General features: G+C 41.8%; 1 protein-coding gene across 4 annotated transcripts in view; it reads right to left on the minus strand.

Annotated features, from left to right (window-relative positions):
- Positions 1-20,565, minus strand: part of LOC117401072 (SPRY domain-containing protein 3) — a 40,601-nt gene that overhangs the window by 16,544 nt on the left and 3,492 nt on the right. For all 4 annotated transcript variants that reach the window (XM_034001508.3, XM_034001510.3, XM_034001509.3 and 1 more), the window contains 4 exons: positions 18,842-18,966; positions 18,495-18,630; positions 17,791-17,979; positions 2,998-3,147 (listed from right to left, as the gene is read on the minus strand). In XM_034001508.3, the coding sequence (XP_033857399.3) occupies positions 2,998-3,147; positions 17,791-17,979; positions 18,495-18,630; positions 18,842-18,966 (600 nt within the window). The remainder of the gene's footprint in view (positions 1-2,997; positions 3,148-17,790; positions 17,980-18,494; positions 18,631-18,841; positions 18,967-20,565) is intronic.

Here is a 20,565-nt window from a genome sequence, read left to right on the forward strand (position 1 = left end):
GGCAGTACCATGACAATGCAGGACAAACAAAAGCAGCACTGACTACATCGTTTTGGAAATTTCCAATCAACTGCACACGCTTTTAAAAGCCTACACAATATCTAACCAGGACTTTTTAAAAAAAAATATTTTTCTGCAACTTCCAATTCAATCCTGTGTTTAAAAATGCAAGGTGGTCCACCGCATATGTAGCTTAACATGCATTTCAGATCTAAGTATCTGTCAGCTTTGTCACTCCTCAAGGTAAATAGCGTCACAAAACAAAAGTAATGTTGCACTCGGTTTGTCAAAAACCAGATCTTGAGATAACACGCCCTTCCTTCAATTTAATAACATTTCACAGCACAGGGATGAAAAGAAGACTCGTATTGCATGGCAGTTTCACCCATTTCAGGTTTAAAACACAAGCTTAAAATGAGCCGCTAGTTTGAACAAGCTCAGGGTGAGTTTTATTAAACTCAGTGAAACCAGGAATGGATCAAACTGCTATGCAATGTCTTATTTCCATCCCTGCTTCATTAACTAATTCACTTTTTATTTCCTGCATCCATGGTTTTAAAGAACAAGAATGCAGACACAGTACGTGGAAAGGCATCTTGCAAGAACTGTGTGAGAAGTATCTAGGTGTGTGTTTGTTAATGCCATTGACTGGCCAAAGCCAGTTTAATTCAGAAGTAAAGAAATAAAAAAACAGATCAGCCAAGCGGATTTCTGCAAACGTGCACGGGGAAACAGGTTTGATAACAGAAGCGCTTTGTAAAACTGGGTCTTTAAAGGGTTAACGCTGACCCCGACATGAACTTCTCTGCTCTGTGTTTACCGCAGCGTCGGGAAACCACCTCACACAGCAGCTTCCTACTTATTCTGGCTTACGCACAGGCCTTTCATGTGAGCTTCAGGTGGAAGGAAAGAGGTCAGGAAATTCCGGAGTTGATTTTGACTTCGCTCACAACGTCTCTTTGCGTTACTTGGTGCTCCAGTGGTTAGAGAAAGGGGCTTGTTACCAGGAGCTTCCCAGTTCAATCCCAGCTCAGCTACTGACTCACCGTGTGTGTGTGACCCTGAGCAAGTCACTTAACCTCCTTATGCTCCGTCCGTCGGTCCTATTGGAAGTGACTCTGCAGCAGCAGTTGTGATGCAGAATTCACGCCCTAGCCTCTGGAAGTTACTTTGGATAAAAGCGTCTGCTAAATGACCAATTAATAATAATAATAATAATAATAATAATAATATTGCAAACAAAGCTGCTGATAATGTTAACAGACACACACACATCACCCAGGGCTTTTTGTGGTCAGCTTCAAGCAGTCAAATGTATTAAACTTTTGTATGTTGCTAAAGTTTCAGATCGTAAAGAATATCAAAAGGACTTGAACACCCCCTCTCAATGACGAATGCCCTCCTGGAGTAGCCATCATTATTAGCTATTGCTAAGGGAGTTGGTTGCTGCACTGTACACTATATATAACCCATGCTGCCAGCATGCTGTGCCCCTGGACTAGTACCTCTGCCAGCCACCCTGTAGTTGCAAAACACTTTACCGGTCGTTGGGTTGTTTTGGATTATAAACACGGACCGAAGTGATTAAGCTCCCAATTAAAATACTTGTTGAATTAGTGGTTTGTGTGTCCCGCGAGTGGAAATAACTACTCACTACCAAGGCTGCTAAACACAAACAAACCGCTTTGAATTGTCGGGAGCCAAATGTAGGTTTTAAGCAGGTACCTTTTGAAGATGTTTCATAACAGAAACTAGATTACACGCACGCAAATATTCACGTGAGAATGAATTTATTATTATTATTTTTAAGTCTGTACTTGCAGAACTTTGAAGTCATTTAAATATTTAGCTGCCGAGCAGCAATTGTCATCCACAACTATTAAACGCTGTATATGCCTAGAAAATGCAGCGAGTATAATGTGTCCAATCATATGCAGTATATTCAGTTTATATGGATTTTATATTCTATGCATGTACGGTGCATGCTCAGTATGTAGAATAATAACTGCACTTAAAAATGCATGGAAACAATGCCTCTATTTAAAAAAATTAAACATCTGTATTAAAACAAGTCCATTTATTAATGTGTTGATTTAAATTAAATTTCCTCTCATCCTTTCCTTTCATTTTAGCGTCCCGGACGAGAGGGAAATTATTATTATTATTTATTTCTTAGCAGACGCCCTTATCCAGGGCGACTTACAATTGTTACAAGATATCACATTATTTTTACATACAATTCCCCATTTAAAGTTGGGTTTTTACTGGAGCAATCTAGGTAAAGTACCTTGCTCAAGGGTACAGCAGCAGTGTCCCCCCACCTGGGATTGAACCCACGACCCTCCGGTCAAGAGTCCAGAGCCCTAACCACTACTCCACACTGCTGCCCGTAATGTGCTTCCAAATTAGCTCAATTCGGAAGTTAATTGTCATTAATTGGCACTCACGTCGTAAAAGTGAAGGAAGGACAACTATTTTTTATTGTTTTGAAGTCAACACATCAATGGAAGGATTTATTTAATACCTGCCGATAAATACTCCGCGAAGGCAGCTCCGAGTACGAGTATCTGTGCACCTCTACAAACAAGCCGACTGAGGAAACATCGCGAGTCGATTCAGAACGGCTGAAACCAGCCGTGTCAAACTCCGCTCCTGGAGGGCCGCGGTGTCTTCTGGCTTTCGTTTTCTAATTATTTGATTAACTGGACACACTTAACACTTCTCTCCAGGCCTCAAAATGTTTACAAAAATCGGTAGTATACCTTGAATGAAGTGCACTTTTAAAATCAACTGTAAAAGACCTTGAAAGAAATATGAAATATGTCCAACAGAACAAACAATAAGATCAATGAAGTTAATCGAGAGCTTAAGTTGGAATGAAAACCAGACGACCCTGCGGCCCTCGAGGACCGGAGTCTGACCCCCCCGGTTTAAACCCTTGCCCTGTATCCATGGCGACAGTGTCTTTATAAACTGCAGCCCGCGCTCACAACTCACCCTCCTGGCCAGTCCCAGAGCAATGTAGCACTTCTCTCCCGCATCCATGATCTCCACCTCGAAGTAGTGGCACCTAGTGCTGAGAGGATGGCGCGCTAGTGCCAGTCCCACGTCCAGGATACTCTTCCCTTTGCCCACGTATTCCAGTAGCTAAAAAAAAAAAAAAAAGAAAGAAATAAAGGTCACATGCATTTAAAGACATTCGCATGTCAAGACTGGGGAGCCATAAGACCCCCCCCTTTTGCGTGGCAATCGTAGGTTTCACTGCAAGGTGAATTTGTAAATGTACTGGAAAAGGTAGCTGGTGAGCGTTTAAATTAGTAAAGTGGGATGGCTGAAACTGCACGCGTTGAGAATATCAAGGAAGATTTTTGTTCTCCTTTCATTTGTGATCTAAACAGCATTTAAAAACTAATTGTTTTTTTGTTAATCCATTTTCTAACGTTTTATTTTCATGAGCTAATACTATCCCTTTTATTTTGAGTGTGTGCGTGTCTGTGTGTGTGTTGCATGAACTCGGAAACATTCAGCAGACTCTAGTTGGTTGAGAGGCTTGATGAAATGTGAATACATCACTAACGAGATGAAGATGTCATCCCTGTTGACAGGGCACGCTTACTGCTCAACGACAGTGTGAGCCGCCCGTCTATAAAATCACCCGAGTCCCTCAATTCGCTGCTCCTTCAATCCACAAGCCTTCTGCTAACAGAGCCAACTCAAACCAAAAGATTCAATTAGGCATGTTGTTGTTGTTTTAACTTGCTGTCCCTAAAGGGTAGATCCTCTTCCTCTTCCTCCTCCTCCTCCTCCTCCGGAGAATGAACTAAACTCAATAAATAACAACACTCTTCACCTCTACAGCTGTGGCCAAAAGTTTTGCATCATCGAGACAATTTAAAAGAAAAAAAAAGTGTCATTTTAGAGATTTTATTTAACATCGTGTAAATCAAAGAAACTACAATATGATATCGCAATGCGATACCTTTTATTGGACTACCTAAACAGTAATTAATCACAAGCTTTCAAGTCATCAAAGGTCTCTTCTTCAGGCGAAAGTAGAAAAGAGAAATTGATGTTTTCTTTTCTGCTTTCATCTGAAGAAGAGACCTTTGAGATCCTGAAAGCTTGTGATTAATTATTGTTCAGATTAGTCCAATAAAAGGGATCACATCTCCTTCTCTTTGTCTATCATCACTGACACGGCTACCATTTCATCTACTTGGGCACATGGGAAAGCTACAAAGCGGTGTGCAATTCAATATGTTAACGTTATTCAGCAGGTCTGACTCGACTTTATGAAGCAAAGTTTGTTAATTCTATAGGGTGATGCAAAACTTTTGGCCAGAGCTGTATATTGAGAAGACCCAACACAGACACCAATTACAGTTCCCTGCAGAGATCTGTGGCACCCAACGCATGCCGCACACTGAAACAACTTCAGCTAAAAAGCTCTCCAAAAATGTTAAGTACATGGTACAAGACCCTTGATTTATGTGGACTACTTTCAAACACGTGAGTTTTGTTTTGGGGCAAGCTGTTTGCATACCTGTTGCCACGCAACAGAACACGCAAGACAAACTCTTCAAGATTTTGTACAGGTTTTAAATCCATTTGATTTAGAGGATGTGAAAGTTTTGCACTGTCCGCTGCTGGTCCAACCCAGCTTTCAAAAAGGTCTATGAATGTAAAGTGTATCAGGTTCGTTAACGTTGTTTTAAAGCTGCACTTTGAACAGTGAAAGAATTAATCATGTTCTAGAACCACTTCATGCAGTCTGAAGATTCCACCGAATAGTTTCTGAATGATGAATAAATGTGATTTATTGTAGTTAGTATAAACACATGTTCCCATTTACACGCACGTTATTCAAAGGCAGCCTTTCACCACTGCATGATAACTTCTGTACCGTGACTCGGAGTTTCCTCACAATGTCTCAAAGCCTTAAATCACTCACAAGAACTATCAGAAGTGCAACCAGCAACCAATACCCTAAACAAATGTAAAATCAACAATAATCGAAGCAAGAAGCAAAATAAAACGTGCAGTCAAATGCAACTGAAAACATGCATGTGCAGAATATTACAAACGCAGGACTGAATTCCTGCATCGAGAAACAGATTCTTAAAAAGCGATCCGACTTCCAGCTCGGCACCACGTTTCGTTTCGTTGAGGTTCCCAAATAAAAGACACGGCGATCAATAATCGATTAAAACAGTCAATTATTGCATCTCTAAAGAATATGCACACGCATTATTCGAACTGAAATTGTCATTTTTTCGGTTAAAGATTAAAGCTTTTTAAAAGATAATCTTTACCGTATTTGACAGTGGTTTTAATCTTCTCATCCCCTTACATAGCTTATAATAACTAATATAGTAATTTTAAAATATATCTTTAGATTATTTATAATGGTAGGAACCTAATTGCTGTAATTATGCAACAAAGCACACCTTGGTGTCGTATTATTATTATTATTTATTTCTTACTATACAGCAGTGTGCCAATGTATTAGAACACAAGACTTGCCATTTATACCCTTTATATACCTAACTGTATGAAAACATCTCATGTGAGAATTTCAATTTTTGGTCAGTAATAAATGACCTTAAAACAACTTCTAAAAAGTCTCCTGCATTTGACCATTTGAGACTCTGTGTTCCTTTTCTCTTACTGTTTTAAATTAATTGCATGCGTGATCTATTTAAGTCACCTATTTTGACAATTTCCCCAAGGATTTTCGGTTCCAGTGGTTTGATTTCATAGACACAACAAATCAAAACAGAAGCAATGGGGTGTTCTCATAAATGTGTGCACTGCCGTACACTGAATAGCAATTAAGACCATTAAGAGATCATTCACACTCAATCAAAACTCATTTCAGCCATGCAGGGTTCTAGTCGAAACGGTGGCCGCCTCATTCACTAGCAAAACAAGGCAATAAATAAAAAAAAAGAAAAAGGTTAAACTACTTATCTTGTTTATTACTGCTCAGGGTCACATTAGGGTTCACAAATATGAAACCGTAAACCTACCCCACATAGCTTACGAACAATAAACCTGTTGTGTGACAAACCGCACACAACACATTCTACAGTGCCAGCACCTTCTGCCAATTCCACAGTCACCACCCTGCAATGCACCGTAAAATTAGACAGGTGAATGACGATTTTATGAGACTGGCTCTCGGTCTGTAATTATCTTTTATAAGCATCGTGATTTGGATGCCAGACATCATACGTTGGTACGTGATCATGAATTTATTCCTCCTTATTCATGGGACAGGAGCAAGGGCTGCGTGGAGGAGGAACCTCAGGAGCGGAGAAGAGGAGAGAAGCGCTTTGTGACTTTCTGAGGGAGTACAGGGTTTCTCCTCGGCTCGCGGAGAGCCGTCCTCACGGAGCAGAGACCGAACCGATCGGCATCCAAGGCTGGGAAGAAACCATTACTTCCCCCTAAGGGGAACCTGGAAGGAACATGGAAGAGAGTTTGGATAGATTTGGCCCTCTGGCTCACAGACAACCTTCCTAGCGGAGGATGAGGCCAGCTTTACTGGGCTTCTAAAGGTTGGAAAGCGAGTTCCACTTGCTCCCAGAGGGAGACCGCTGCAGAGGTGGAGTAGTATCATAGTGGGGGAGGAAGGGAACTAAAAAATGCAAGACAGAGAATAAGGGTGAGACTTGGGGTTTAAATAGGAAGATATTATTGGCAGGACAGAACATTGGAGCCCTAGCTCCTGCTCCCCGAACCACAGACAAGGTTAGATTTAAAGAATAAAGATCTACATTCATTTATTTTTTAATTTATTTTTTATTTTTATTTCTTAGCAGACGCTCTTATCCAGGGCGACTTACAATTGTTACAAGATATCACATTATTTTTACATACAATTCCCCATTTATACAGTTGGGTTTTTACTGGAGCAATCTAGGTAAAGTACCTTGCTCAAGGGTACAGCAGCAGTGTCCCCCCCACCTGGGATTGAACCCACGACCCTCCGGTCAAGAGTCCAGAGCCCTAACCACTACTCCACACTGCTGCCCACATTCATGGTCCCATGACCAGGTGAATATTCTCTCCGAGAAACCCGAAGCTGTCCAAACTTTCACATCACGACTGTTTAAGGGTAACCATATAAACATATCTTCGTAACTGTTTTTCTTTTTTAAATGTGGTACCTTCAATTTTGTGGTTGATGTGCAGTGGTGTTACAGCTTAGGAATCGCACATCAATTGCTCCAGGACAGTTTAAAAATAATAATAATAAAAAAATAAAAAAAACAACATATTAGACAGTTAACACCTCAGTCCCGGTCTGTGCAAACAAAATGCTTTTAACAAACGCTTACGAACTCAAGTCAAGCATCCCAAAGCTTTCATCAGTGCTAATTAACAAAGTCGTCTGCCAAAAACCTTTGTCTCGTCTGAAACTCACGCCCTTAACTTTTATTTTACACTCGGAAGACGTCCAGTAAAACTATGGGTGCGTTTTCTCAAACTCTTAAACTTGGCGCTCTAAATGTAATGCAATTTAATGACAGTCCATCGTTAAATGATCATTTGATCTTATTCTGCTTCAAGCAAGTAACTCATCAGGACTGCAGCATGCATCGAGGTGCATATACAGTATCGTGACTCGCACATGGAAATACATATCATATCGCAACAGTAGTGTCTCGTTACATCTTACTCCCTGAAATCCCTGCTCCTGGGTTTGATACCGAGAATTCCAGGCCTCTTTCCTCCAGTTTGCGTTGATCTTGGATGAACGAAAACTTTCCCATAATGATTTAATTAGTTTCAGTGTTTTGCATGCTAATACAAAGCAGATATACAATACAATGGAAAAAGTTCTGCAAGTGGTTTACAAGTTTGGGATTCTTGTTTATTTGCAGCAGTCACTGGATGTCAAAGGTGCAGCACGATTTTGCATGGGAAACTAAATGTACCTTGGTCAGCAAACAGAAGCAGCTGTGCCCAACTGTCTGACACTGACCTTAAAAACGCACGCTAAACACCATGCCGCGCCAAGCCTATCCTCCAGGACATCCGGCAAACTGATCTGCCTCGCCTCCGGTCCTTTTAACGCAGTGGTCAGACCACAAACACGCAACAGTAAAATGTTCAGAAAGGGATTTAATTCTCCCTTTACACCACGAGTTTCGCTGTAGCCAGGGTTGGGATTTTTCCAATTCCAATTCCTATTCAAAATCAATTCCCAATTCCAATTCTCGTTCCCTTTTAAAATCAGTTCCAACACACCACTGACTGCAAAATCGCAATATTCTGTTAAAATGAGCAGATCGCAGTGGCAACAAATCACTTCAGCTAAAAGTCACTGTTAGTTAGTCAGTCAATTAAATCAGATTCAAATGAAAGCAGTCGAACAAATCACAGCGAAATTAATTTTAGAAAGGAAAAAAAAAAGGAATTGACCCCAACCCTGGTTGTAGTGATTCCCGGTTTGGATTTGGTTACGGTGGTTTTAAAGCCGTCTCTCAAAGCTGTGCCGACAAGACCAGACGGCGACAGCAGCAGCAGCAGCAGCAGACATAATCAGGAATACTGCAACAACGGTAACACGATTCAGACAGGATTAACTGTCATTATTTTGTTAGTTCTGTGTACTTTTCAAAAGCCGATCTGCCAGCCAAGAAAAAGGAGAACAGCTTTTAATACCACAATCGTAGTTTAACACATAACAAGGTGGCGATGTTAAATGAGGCTTATCAAAAGGTGGATTTGGCTGGGTTGGGTTTTTGCTACAAGTTGCAAATTTCTTGGTGGAATCAGAAACTGTAATTAAACCAAATCAAAACCTGCTTGAGGTTCAGCCCTCCGCACTTCTTCCCACTGCGTCTTGCGTTGCGTTTCGTGAGATCAATAAGGGGACTGCGGGCAGCGGGACTGATGAAGAGCATAGAGAATTGAGGCTGTATTCACATCCCAGTCCAGAAATGGACTGTCCAGGATCCTGGGTCCAAAGGATCTGAAGGAAGCACTGGTCTTCTTCTGGCATATTTCTCTTTGACCAAAACCCCTGAAGTGAATGTTGTGAAGGGAGATTCCCAGGGTTCTTTGGAGTCGAGCAAGCCCTTTGATAATTATAAATCGAGGGTATCTGTTTGCTCAGTCAAGCCTAGGTCATAAAATGAATTGTAATTGATTAACAAGGAATGGGGATTGGAATTGGGAATTGACTTGAAAAAGGAATTGGCATTGAAAGAAAGGATTGACCTCAACCCTGCCTAGCGCTGCAATGAAACACTGTGCAAACCAAGTCTAGCATGTGCATTCGTGTGGGTGTGTGCATGTATAGAGCTGGATCTACATCCATATTAGAGGTGTGCATCCATCTTCACAGTACTTCCCTTTGTTTTAAGTTGCTGGGTATTACTTCAATCGAATAGAACGCGGTAAATACGCGACACAGGACAAAAGCACTCCCTTGCTTGCCCTTGTTGAATACCAGCTCTTCTTGTTAAGTGAGCACACTGATTAATAGGCTTGTTCGGCTTCATTTAATACCGGCTGACAAAAAACACCTTAAGAAAATCTTCAGTACCTGCACACCCCTAATCTATATCCATGTGTTCCATCTAGATCTCTCCACCTGCACACATAAACACTTGCGGCGTCTGCCATGATTTTACGAAACACAAACACAAAGTGTGTTCAGAGAACGTCCACCACTTTTCATTCAAATAAAATTTAAGTAAAATGAATAATCCCCTGGTTCTTGTTCACTTTTTTTTTTTTTTGGTAACCTTTTCAATATCCGTGGCCCTGCGAGCGTTTTTTTCAAATCAGAGTTACACCTAGTTACCTTTCTGTGTCTTTTTTTTTTTTTTAAATCGCTGACTAATGGAAGCCTCTGCTGATATCATCTCAGAAAAGTGCTCATCTTGGTTCGAGCCCTACAGGATATGCATCACTGGGTGCGTTGACAGATGCCCTGAGTTTCACACATATCCCCGGGGCTAGAGTTGGGAAACCGAGAGGGAGAGAGGGAAGGGAGAGAGAGAGAAAGAGGGAGAGGCCTGTTTTTGTTGACCCGTTCCTTAGCAACAGCTGGAAAATGCAGCTTGGTTTCCTTAAATCTGTTTTTAAACGCTCTTAAAATCAAAACTGTTAAAATTGTTGTTTAACAGAACAGATATACCTTCCAAGGACAGATTATTATTATCAGTGCCTGGGAGTATATAAAAAAAAAGGTAATAATAAGGGAGAGAAATGACGGTTTAAAGCCTGGGGCTAAGGTAGACAGCTGGAGATGAGCCAGTGAATTGAAAAGTGATTGAAAATGTTAAATAAAAGGCACTGTACATTAAAAGATCATTAAATGGACATTGAAATGAAAAACATTCGAAACCGTGTTAGGACTTTTACTTGTTAGCCGTTTCATGGGTGAACTTGGCAGAACACCATATTGCGCCTTACAGTTTTTCTTGAGATCTGTAAAAGGTATGAAACTATAGGCTAGTGAGCTGCTGGTCTAAAAGTTAACCTTTCCAGTCTCATCTTAGTTATGTTAACATATGCCGTCCGAAATCATGTTGGAACCTCACGGGATTCCTAGATCCCAGTCTGTAATAAATATATGTAAAAAAAATACATAATAATGGTCCTGTTTACTCAGTAAAGGATCGGCTTCTTCGGCTCTTCGACAAAACTAATTCAGGACTGAAATTAGCCGGTACAGAGTGCAACCAGAGGGCCGCAGGGTCTGCTGGTTTTCAACTGAAGCTCTCAATTAACATCGTTGATCTAATTATTTGTTCAGTTGGACATTTAATATTTTTCAAGGTCTTTTAAATCAGACCCATTAAGGAACTGAGAGCTCAGGGGTGGAACGAAAGCCAGAAGACCCTGCTGGCCCTCCGAGTGCGACACCCCTGGTGTAACCTCTAACCTGTCCCCCCTGCAACGCTCTGCCTTTGCTGTATGTATGAAATCTACTAGGTACAGAGTGTTGTAGGAGGAACAGGTTAATGGTCACTGATTAAAAGCATCTCTATCAAATCGACAACTCATTCTAAACCACGGGTGTCAACCTCAAAATGTTTCACAGGTAGTGTACCTTGAATCAAGTGCATTTTTAAAACCATCAACAGTAAAAGACCTTGAAAAATATTAAAATATGTCAAATTCAACAAATAATTAGATCAATTATGTTAAATCGAGAGCTTAACTTGGAATGAAAACCAGAAGACCCTGCAGCCATGGAGTTTGACACGCCTGTCCTAAACACTCAATACTGCTGAATTTCAACAGGTACTGAAATATCTAAATTCTGAATTAAATAAAAAGAAGTCTAAAAATAGCTGAACAGGCTGCATTTCAGAAAGCACCTGGAGAATAAGGTGCAGTAGCAGCCCTTGGAAATCTTTTCTGTGTTCCTGCTGTAAATATCTGCTGGTTCCAGGTTTCTAAGGAGTTCCCAAAAATACTCCTTCTTTGTAAATTGATCACAGAAATCTATTAAGGAGCGCTGGGAACTCCCTCATGGGCTGTAAGTGCACCCAAGTGGACTCCAGGATTACTGAGTGGAAAAAAGAAATAAATTGGAAAACTGCACCAAGAGGGCAAGCTGGTAGTTGTCGAGATAATAGAGGCTGCAAAGTCTGAGAGAAGACGGCCTAATCCTTTGGGTGGCTGACGACAGACGGACGGACGGACAGACAGACAGACAGATGGCTGATCCACAAGCACTCATGGCTTAATAGAGCTTTTCTTAACTGTCAAATGGTACCAGTGGGCTGTATTCAGATTCCAGTCCAGAAATCCAGAATCCTAGGACCAAGGTTGGGGTCCATTCCCCCCACCCCGTAAAAATGGGTTCCAACACCCTCAAGAATAGTGGAACCCCCTTACTGATTTCATTACAATTGGGTGAGCAGATCCCGCTAATATAGTGAACTGAAATGAGCATCCTTGTTTCCAAAGCATTCAGTCACTCTGTCACTTGTGTTTGGCGTTACTCTCCAAACTAAAAGCATAACTTAAATATTTGGCTTGTTCACCAGTAAACACTGTGTGACAGCAGCCATGAAACAGTGTTTAGTATTGCTAACTTTACTGGGAAGCCAAAAAACTGACAAATCGATGACATGCCACTAATGAGCAACAATTGAACTATCACACTGTATAAATGATGTTTTCAGTCTAATGACCGGAAAAATAATAAGTGTTGAACAGACTCGTTTTAAAAATAGAAAGTCCTCAAGCAGTGGACAGCATGTTCTTTTTTTAAAATGTTTTTCCTCTGGCTGACATCCTACAAACACAGTATATATTTTAGGAAAATGTCATTTCACGCAAAACACAAAGCAAATGTGGATCCCTTTAGTTTAAATCAACAGAGAGGAGTCAATGAAAAATTGCATGCTAGTGACTGTAATTTTAAAAATAAACTGTAAATTCACTGGGTGATGTGAACTTTTATGCATGTATTAGACATCAGCCTTGCATGGATGTGAATGGCTCTACAATGCAAAAGTACTGCGATGAACTTTACAGGCATCTTAAGTTTAGAAATACTTAAATTAATTCACATGGCAAACATTTGGACTGGAAGTTTTTCTAATGTCTTCAAGACGACTTCAAGAAGCCCCACGAGAAAGACTAGTCGAAAACGTTTGCCCTTGTATTTAGTACTTTTCTTTTAGCATGTCTAAATTTCGCACTGCGGAGTGTCTGATAGTTACAGATGATGCATCCAAAAGTCTGCAGATGGTCCCAACTTGACAGGGAGGGGATGGGCAATTCAAGTTCCGCTGTACTTTCAGGTCTGCAGACCATACCTTCAATTAGGCACACCTGAGCGCGTGACAGGGAGCATGCAAAAACTGGAGTTAGCACAGAGGGGCTGGAAAAAGACAAAAGGTAGCTAAACAAAAGGAGAAGTCATGTGTCAGAAACCGCCTGAAATCATTCGTGACCAGCTCAGCAGTTACTCAGACTTTTAATTAAGGGTAACTGCAGGGATGTTTACTAAAGACACATAGCTAATCCCCCGTTCCCTCCCCCCCAGATCTGCTTTGTGACGGAGGATTGGAGTTGTTTTGGTGTCGTGGAGACCGGGGGAGAGAGTGTGTGGTTTGTTCATATGCATCAGGAATGCAGGTGCCGTGCTATGGGCTACAGATCTGTTCTCACGGCTGGCGACATCAAGGGTGACTCAGTCCTTCTCTTCAAAAAATGAGTTTTTTTTTTTTTTTTTTAACCTCGTGTAATTGTTTCTTACACGAATCCAAATGAATAGGTGATGAAAACGCACAATGCCTTCGAGATTTTTATTGCAAGCTTCTCACAGTTTGCACTGGTGGTACAAAGGACGCACTACAAAAGGGCCTGGCCTTCTGAGTGGACAGGAAATTAGAAACGCCTGCCAAAGCACCGTCAGCAAGGTGCAGGGCTGCCGCGGCCAGCAGAGGCATGCATACTCAAAAAGGGCATCGCTGCTACCCATTGCACAGAAGTCTGATCCAATCCTGGTTTTGCTAGGAGTTTAATAAGACACACCTGAGATTGTTACCTACACACATGTGCCTAATCAAGCTTGTAGTAAAACCTGGAATGGGTGAAACTGCTGTGCAATAGGAGTCTTATTTCCATCCCCGCATTTCAAAATGGGTAGGCAAATAGGAATAGAAATGATCAACAATCTGAAGAAAAACAGAGAAGCCTCTTAAATTTAAGCACAAAAAATAATAGTCTGGGTTTGCAGACTAGAATTCTTCTGTTTCTTGATTGGTTTTTATTTAGGCTTCTAAAAATAACTTTGAGTCAAAGAGGATAACAGTAGTTATACAACAAAAAAAAAAAGAGAAGAAGGTTTTTGGTTTATTTCCCAGTTCGGAGTTGATGACAGGCAGCAGTAGATCGGGAGGCGATATTGAGAATCTCTGATTTGAAATATAAAAACAGCCGAGGACACACATATATAAACACAGCAAGCCTTCCAGGACAGGCAAGATGGTATTCCATTAGTGGTTTTGTTTTGCTTTTATAAAACTTATTAAAAAAAAAAAGCAATTATCATGTCTTATCAGCAAAGTCATTTTAAAACTTAAAAAAAAAAAAAAAAAAAACTTTTTTTTTTTTTTTTTCTAACATACCATCTAAATTCAGTCATCTTAATTTCAATGTGGATTAAAAAAACAAGCTACCTGCCACGAGTTAATGGGTTTGGCGTGTCGGTGCATGATGTGTTATCTGAGCACACATCTTCAGCACCCGCATTGGACCAGAGTGCCAGCTGGGATCCACAACAGCTTCCAGTAACACTTACATAACAACAACAGCGCAGTCATGTTAGAATATTCTCTCCTTTTGAGCAAGCAGGGTCAAATATTAAATTTGCACTGCATTACAGTATTCACATACAGCTCTCCACCAGAAACGAGGCGCGGACAATCAGGTGAGGGTCACTGCTGTCGAAACGAGTGAAGAAACAGCTGCTTGGCTTTCTGATGAGTGCTGCTTTTCTGAAGTCTCTGTGGAGAACAGCGATCCACACTAATCCATGCAGCTGTTTCTTCCCTTGTTTCACTTGGAATGGCGAATTAGCCCAATCAACATGAATGACCCCCGCCTGTGGAAAGCATGCTCCAAATAATCAAATGAATGGGTTCACGCAGCACTAAATTACATCATTAAATAGATTGCTTTAAATGCATGTGTTAAAAATAGGACAGATGGGTCTGTCTATCTATCTAATATATATATATGTATTACACACACACACACACACACACACAGTAATCCGTCGTGTATCGGCCCGTCACATATCCACCCTAACAGTTTATCCGTCATGATCAAGCTCTTCAGCAACGTCACTCGCGTGTGCAGCGCTAATACAACATGGCTACAGGAAAGCGAAAGCGAGTTGTACTTACAATTGAAAGTTTTTTTTTTTTTTTTTTTTTCATAAACCTATGCATTTTGCTACTGTGTAAATTACCCGACACTAACGTAATTTAGGGTTACCATGTGGCTCCAGATTAACCGGACGCTGTGAGACAGAACGGGATTTCAAACTTGCCCCTAAATTGAAATAAATGAAGGTGTAAATGAACCATCCTTAGCTACAATTAATAATGGTGCTTAAATACCCGCATGCGCGTCAAATAATTGTATTATACCAAGAATGAATTGCAGCCAGTCGCTATTTTTTTCTGTTTGTTAAAATTCAAATCGCCCATATTATTCTGCAAATACAATTTCATCGTCATCTCGTTGCTCTATCGATAAATTAGCTATTCGTTCATTAAGATCTGATCAGAAGCAGCTGATCAGTGTGAATTGTTTGCTGCGCCCAAGCAATTCCACCACAGCAGGATTAATCTCAGCAAAGGCGGAGCTCATTTATACGTGAACTACTTTCAATTTAGGGGGGATTTTGAAATTCCGGTCTGTCTCAAAGCGTCCGGTTAATCTGGAGCCACATGGTAAACCTAACGTAACTGCACACAGCACTGTGGCAGGGCAGTGAAGAGGGTTTTTTTTTTGTGTAAATGTATATTGCGAATTGTGTGTATTTATTGTAATTAACTGACGAAGGACCTCCTGGGAGAGCCTGCCTGCTGTGTGTGATTACCAGGTGTGGAATCTAATCAGCAGGTAGGTGTGTTCCAGCGCTGGATATAAAAAGGTTCCATTTATTCACCTCAGGGCTGCTGCAAAACCAAAGCTGCGTGCGTGCGTGCGTGCGTGTGTGAACGAGAGAGTGAGAACCAGAACCAGGGTTGGATACCGAAGAGTGAGTAAGCAAATCGAAACCCGACAGTCGGGCGAGTAGCTGGAGTTATTGAACAGAGAAGATTAGTTCACAGATTGTGGATCCCACCAAAGTTTTCGTACGCTGTGTTGTGTGTGCTCCGTGCGCTGCCATAGCTGGTAGTGTCACGTGAGCTGTTCAGTGTGTTGACTTGATATGTAAATAAATCCTGTTTGCCTGCGGGGAACATCAACTTCAACCTGTGTCTTGATTTCCTGCCTGTCACTCAGCAGCGAAGGCCTCAGCTGCACTTTTGTGGTTTAAAAACAGTATCCTTCAGAAAAACTATTTTGAAAAGCTACCATGTTCTAGCTTCAGATCTGAAATCTACTTGTGGTTTGCAACCGATGGGGTCCAGACACACGCATCCCCACACAGCGACACACGCAAATGTGTTAATATTTACAGCTGGATTTTCCCTACAGTAAACAGAAATGCAAAGTTCAAAAGGATGAACAACATAGCAATAAAATAAATCCCAGCGCAGTGAGTAGAATGAAAGACAGCAACAGGCGCCAGCATCTATCAGGACGTGGCCACTCCAGCGTGGAACCGTTCTCTTAATCTGTGGTTTCCGTGTGCTGAGAAACAATGTGAACCTTCAGTGACGTCCGCAGTAAAAATCCTAACAGGATGCCTACGTCTGTGAGTCGCCAGGTTGAGCAACAAGGAAAGGATTGAGGAACGGTTGAGGTTTACAAGGAAAGGATTAATTAAAAAGCCACAGGCAACCTTTTGAAGTTGCAAAATGTGAAATAAAAAAAGCTATAAAAAAAAAAAAAAAAACTAAACTAAATTAAAACCATTCTGTGTTTATTATTTCTAGTTTGATAAAAAAAAAAAGCCTAGAGTGATTTACTCTTTGAAAAATCAGCTCCCTTTCAAATCAAATCAAGTATGAACAGTATTTCAAGACATACAGACTCCTTCTATTCCTAGATCCTCGAGAGAGAGCTAAAGAATGTCAACTTTCCTCACAACTGGATCAGCGGAGCTTTAACATGGAAAAATTCACAAGCGTCCAAAAGCACAGCTGAAACAGAAAGAGACGTGGAGTTCAGATCCCAAGCCGTTTCACGAAACCACACGCGACAGACACAGCTCTGCTTGTGTATGGAGTTAGTTCATTATTTAAAGGGCTGAACCCAACCTGCACACATCAACATAAATCAATTGCATCTTACTGTGACAGGTTCGTTGGATTTAATTCACAACTCAGGCATGACAATTTTCTTTTTCTTTTCAAGCTGGCCAGTGCAGAGTCTGATTCCCAATGCGAGGTGCTGCAGCCAGCTCACTCTGGTTCATGGTTTGCATTCCCGGTCCACTACCTAATCAGTTTAGCGCGCGGGCAGACATGGCAGTTGCGTCTGTAGCCAGGACGACAGACTCAACACAGGGAAGAATGTACAGTGCACCAGCATGTTACAGAGGTTTGCCAAAAATAAGGAAAAGAAGCTTTTTGACAAAATAGAATCTGAAAAACGATAATTACACATCTGCCTGGACACAGTGGTGGGGGGTGTCCCGCTTACAAAGCATTTACCGGTGTGGTGAAACTGCACCATGTCAGATGCTCCTAAATCAACCACCTGAGCTGTTTACTTGTAGACTCGAAACATAAACATTTTGTTTAAGATGTATTTTAAACGTCTGTTTGACTCCCCTCACCAGATTGTTGTGTCTCAAAAGACTGTTTGTGTCTCTATTATGTATCGTTTAACTTGACCATTGTTATACAGCCCACCTTCCACACTTTATAACGCTGTAGTCGGGAGCCATAGGTAGGAAGCTGTGCCATTTGTGTTGCACCTTATAAAAGAGAATGAAAGTGCCAGCGTAATGGAATTATGGGGCAAATGGGAGCCAAGACCCTGCCACCTTATGTCCCACAGCACACAGGGCACCCTTGTGAATGAGGAAGCGCTGTACGTGACTGACGCTTTCTCTGGTCAACTGAACAGCGCGGAGGATTTTAAAAACAGGGCTGGCCTCGCTGAGACTGTCCGACTTACCGTGCCGGACACCTTGACGTCGTGCAGCCGTCCCCACTCATCCTCGTGGCTGTCCACCATCATGGCGCTGTCGTCCTCGTCCGTCCCCCACTCCGCGTGCAGGTCCAGCCGCACCTCCTCCCCCAGCGAGTGCATCCCCACCGCGGGGAACAGACCATCGGGGGATTGGGGGACCACCACTGAACCAACCTGCGCAAGCAGGGAACGCAGAGACTTTAGTGCAGCTACCTTAGGGGTTTATCAAACAGTGAGCACAGAGCCTGTAATGCAACAACTACAGACAATTGCAGGTATTAACTTCTCTATAGCCACGTTCTTAGTTTTTTCCCTGCTATGTATCGAATTTTGCAAAATGTTCCTACTTCGAATCCATTATTAAAACGCGAGAGCCGTCTTTAAACAATATCATCTTGCAATAGGGTACTTATCATGTCTCATGCAACATTCTACAGTAGTTTAAAGACTGTTATTTCTTGCCAGGACCCCCTTGACAACGAGAGGTACACCTCTAGGGTTCTGTCCTGGTTAAATAAATACATCTGAAACATTAATTAAAAGACTGAGCCGTCCTGAACACAGGCACAGCTCTTATTAAAATTGCACAAGTCGATTTAAACAGGATTGGATACAGGTGCAGTTTTGAAGCCACGCGTTTGGCAAGGCGGTACAGAGGCCCTTCAGGTCAGCGCTGACCAGCTGCTCACCTCTTTCCCGTTCTTGGTGAAGAAGACTGTCGTGAGTCCGGTCTCGAACGACTCCAGGTAAATCCCGCACCCTATCCGGTCTCGTGTGTTGCACTTGGGACCAAACTGCTGACCCACAGCGCTCCCATTGTACAGCCTACGAGCAGGAAAGGAAAACTTGAGACCGGCACGTACTGTAACTGTCTACATATGCCTTACACTTAAACAATAAATCCAAACAGGCACAGATACAGAATTCTATATTAGATTTAGTCACTTCGTGCCTGCTGTGGTGTGGTGAGGTGTGGTGTGCTGTGCTGTGCTGTGCTGTGCTGTGCTCGTGCCGTACTGTACTGTGCTGTACCTACTTGCCATCATCCGCGTGGTATGCTATTGAGTGTGGAAGCCAGCCTGGCTGATGGTCTAGCTTATACTGCTGAGGCACCAGCCCCACAGCAATGGTCCCTCTCACCCCTGTGTCCACTATTGTCACCTGCAAGGCAGAGAGAGAGAGAGAGTTTCGTTAGCGGGTTAAGACTTCCAATGCAGAACACGTGCTTCCCCTCACCCCTCACTTCCCACGTAAATCAGCCTTGAGGGAATCTTTTCAGAAGCAATTTTTGCTGGAAGAAGGAAATAGTGATGGTGAGTGAGGACTCATTCTTCAGGACACACATTATAGGAATTTAAATGGGCAAGAGGTACATAAAAGTACCCCTTAAAGTCACCTTAATGCCAAACACCGAGATATCGTATCTGATCCTTGAACCGGGGAAAGCAGTAATTTCTAAATACTTGGGATACCAAACCTCCCAAAACATATATCAAAAAGAGATAAATACAGTAATTACACTGTTTTCGCCTTTAGGTACAACCACATCAAAACAGGGCTAGGAATCAATCTTCTTTTTGAAAGTAATTGTTAAGCTATTCCCACTTGCATCATGTGCTAGTCATATATATATATATATATATATATATATATTATATAGGAGTTTTTGCGTGGGCCGTTGGGTGGGATCAATAGAAAATTCCTCTGCTTTATCCCCGCATGCGTGATGTCAGCTTCCACATGTCGCAATGGATATTTTGCATCCGCTATGAGAACTCCGCACACTGAACGGTTCGTTAACCCCTTAAGCTACGTCTTTCGGATTGGCTCGGTTGCTGATAGGATTCTGAATGCATGCATCACACCACGTGGCTTGCCCTGCACCCAGTCCTGGCCTTTAGAACAGCCCTCAATTAAAATATACTATTGAGATGATCAGGAGCCAGGAGTCTGATGTTAAATAAACTGTTCCTCCCTTATAGCTGCATGAACACCTCATAAAACTTTCAGCCTGGTTGTTTAAACTCCTGGCACCTGGTAATTTCAATAACACAGCTGTGGCCAAAACTTAGAATTAACTAATTTCGCTTCATAAAGTCGAATGAAGCCCGCATAATAATCATATGTTAACATATTGAATTACATACGGCTTTGTAGTTTTCCAGATACTTAATGAAAAACTAACATTTCGAAATCTAACATCAAATAATGTACTACTATTATGGCTTACGGTAGATTTTTTTTGCGATATCATTTTGTAGTTTCTTTGATTACATGACGTTAAATAAAATATCTAAACAAACATGAAATAGATAATGATATTTGTGAGCCTGGCTAGTCTATTATGCATCTCTGGTCCTGTGGCAGGATGCTACAAACTCTGCAGCTGTTACTGCTGCCTCTCTCCTCTCCTCTCCCCCAGTAAGACCTGCAGTTTCTCCTCTTGGCTCTGGAGCAGAAAGCCCTCTATTCTGTCTGCCAGCCTGACGGAGTACCGCTTTGTTTTTGGGGTTCTTAATGATAAAGAGATTCTCTGCCAGGGTGTAGAGATGGAGTTTGTGTTGGTGTTTAATCTGCTCTCTCCAGAAGGGGGTGTAGTTCTCTACCAGGGCACGGCCTAGTGTGTTTTTTTCAGTGCCTCACGTCTGATGGGCTCAGTGCCAGGGCTCTCCTGGATATTAAATGCCAGTTCTGGAGGAGAGGGATGCCATGTAGGAGTGTAACCCTGGTTTAAGGGCACTGCCTGAGACCGTTTCCAGC

This window comes from Acipenser ruthenus, chromosome 45 (genome assembly GCF_902713425.1).
Source record: "Acipenser ruthenus chromosome 45, fAciRut3.2 maternal haplotype, whole genome shotgun sequence".
NCBI lineage: Eukaryota > Metazoa > Chordata > Actinopteri > Acipenseriformes > Acipenseridae > Acipenser > Acipenser ruthenus.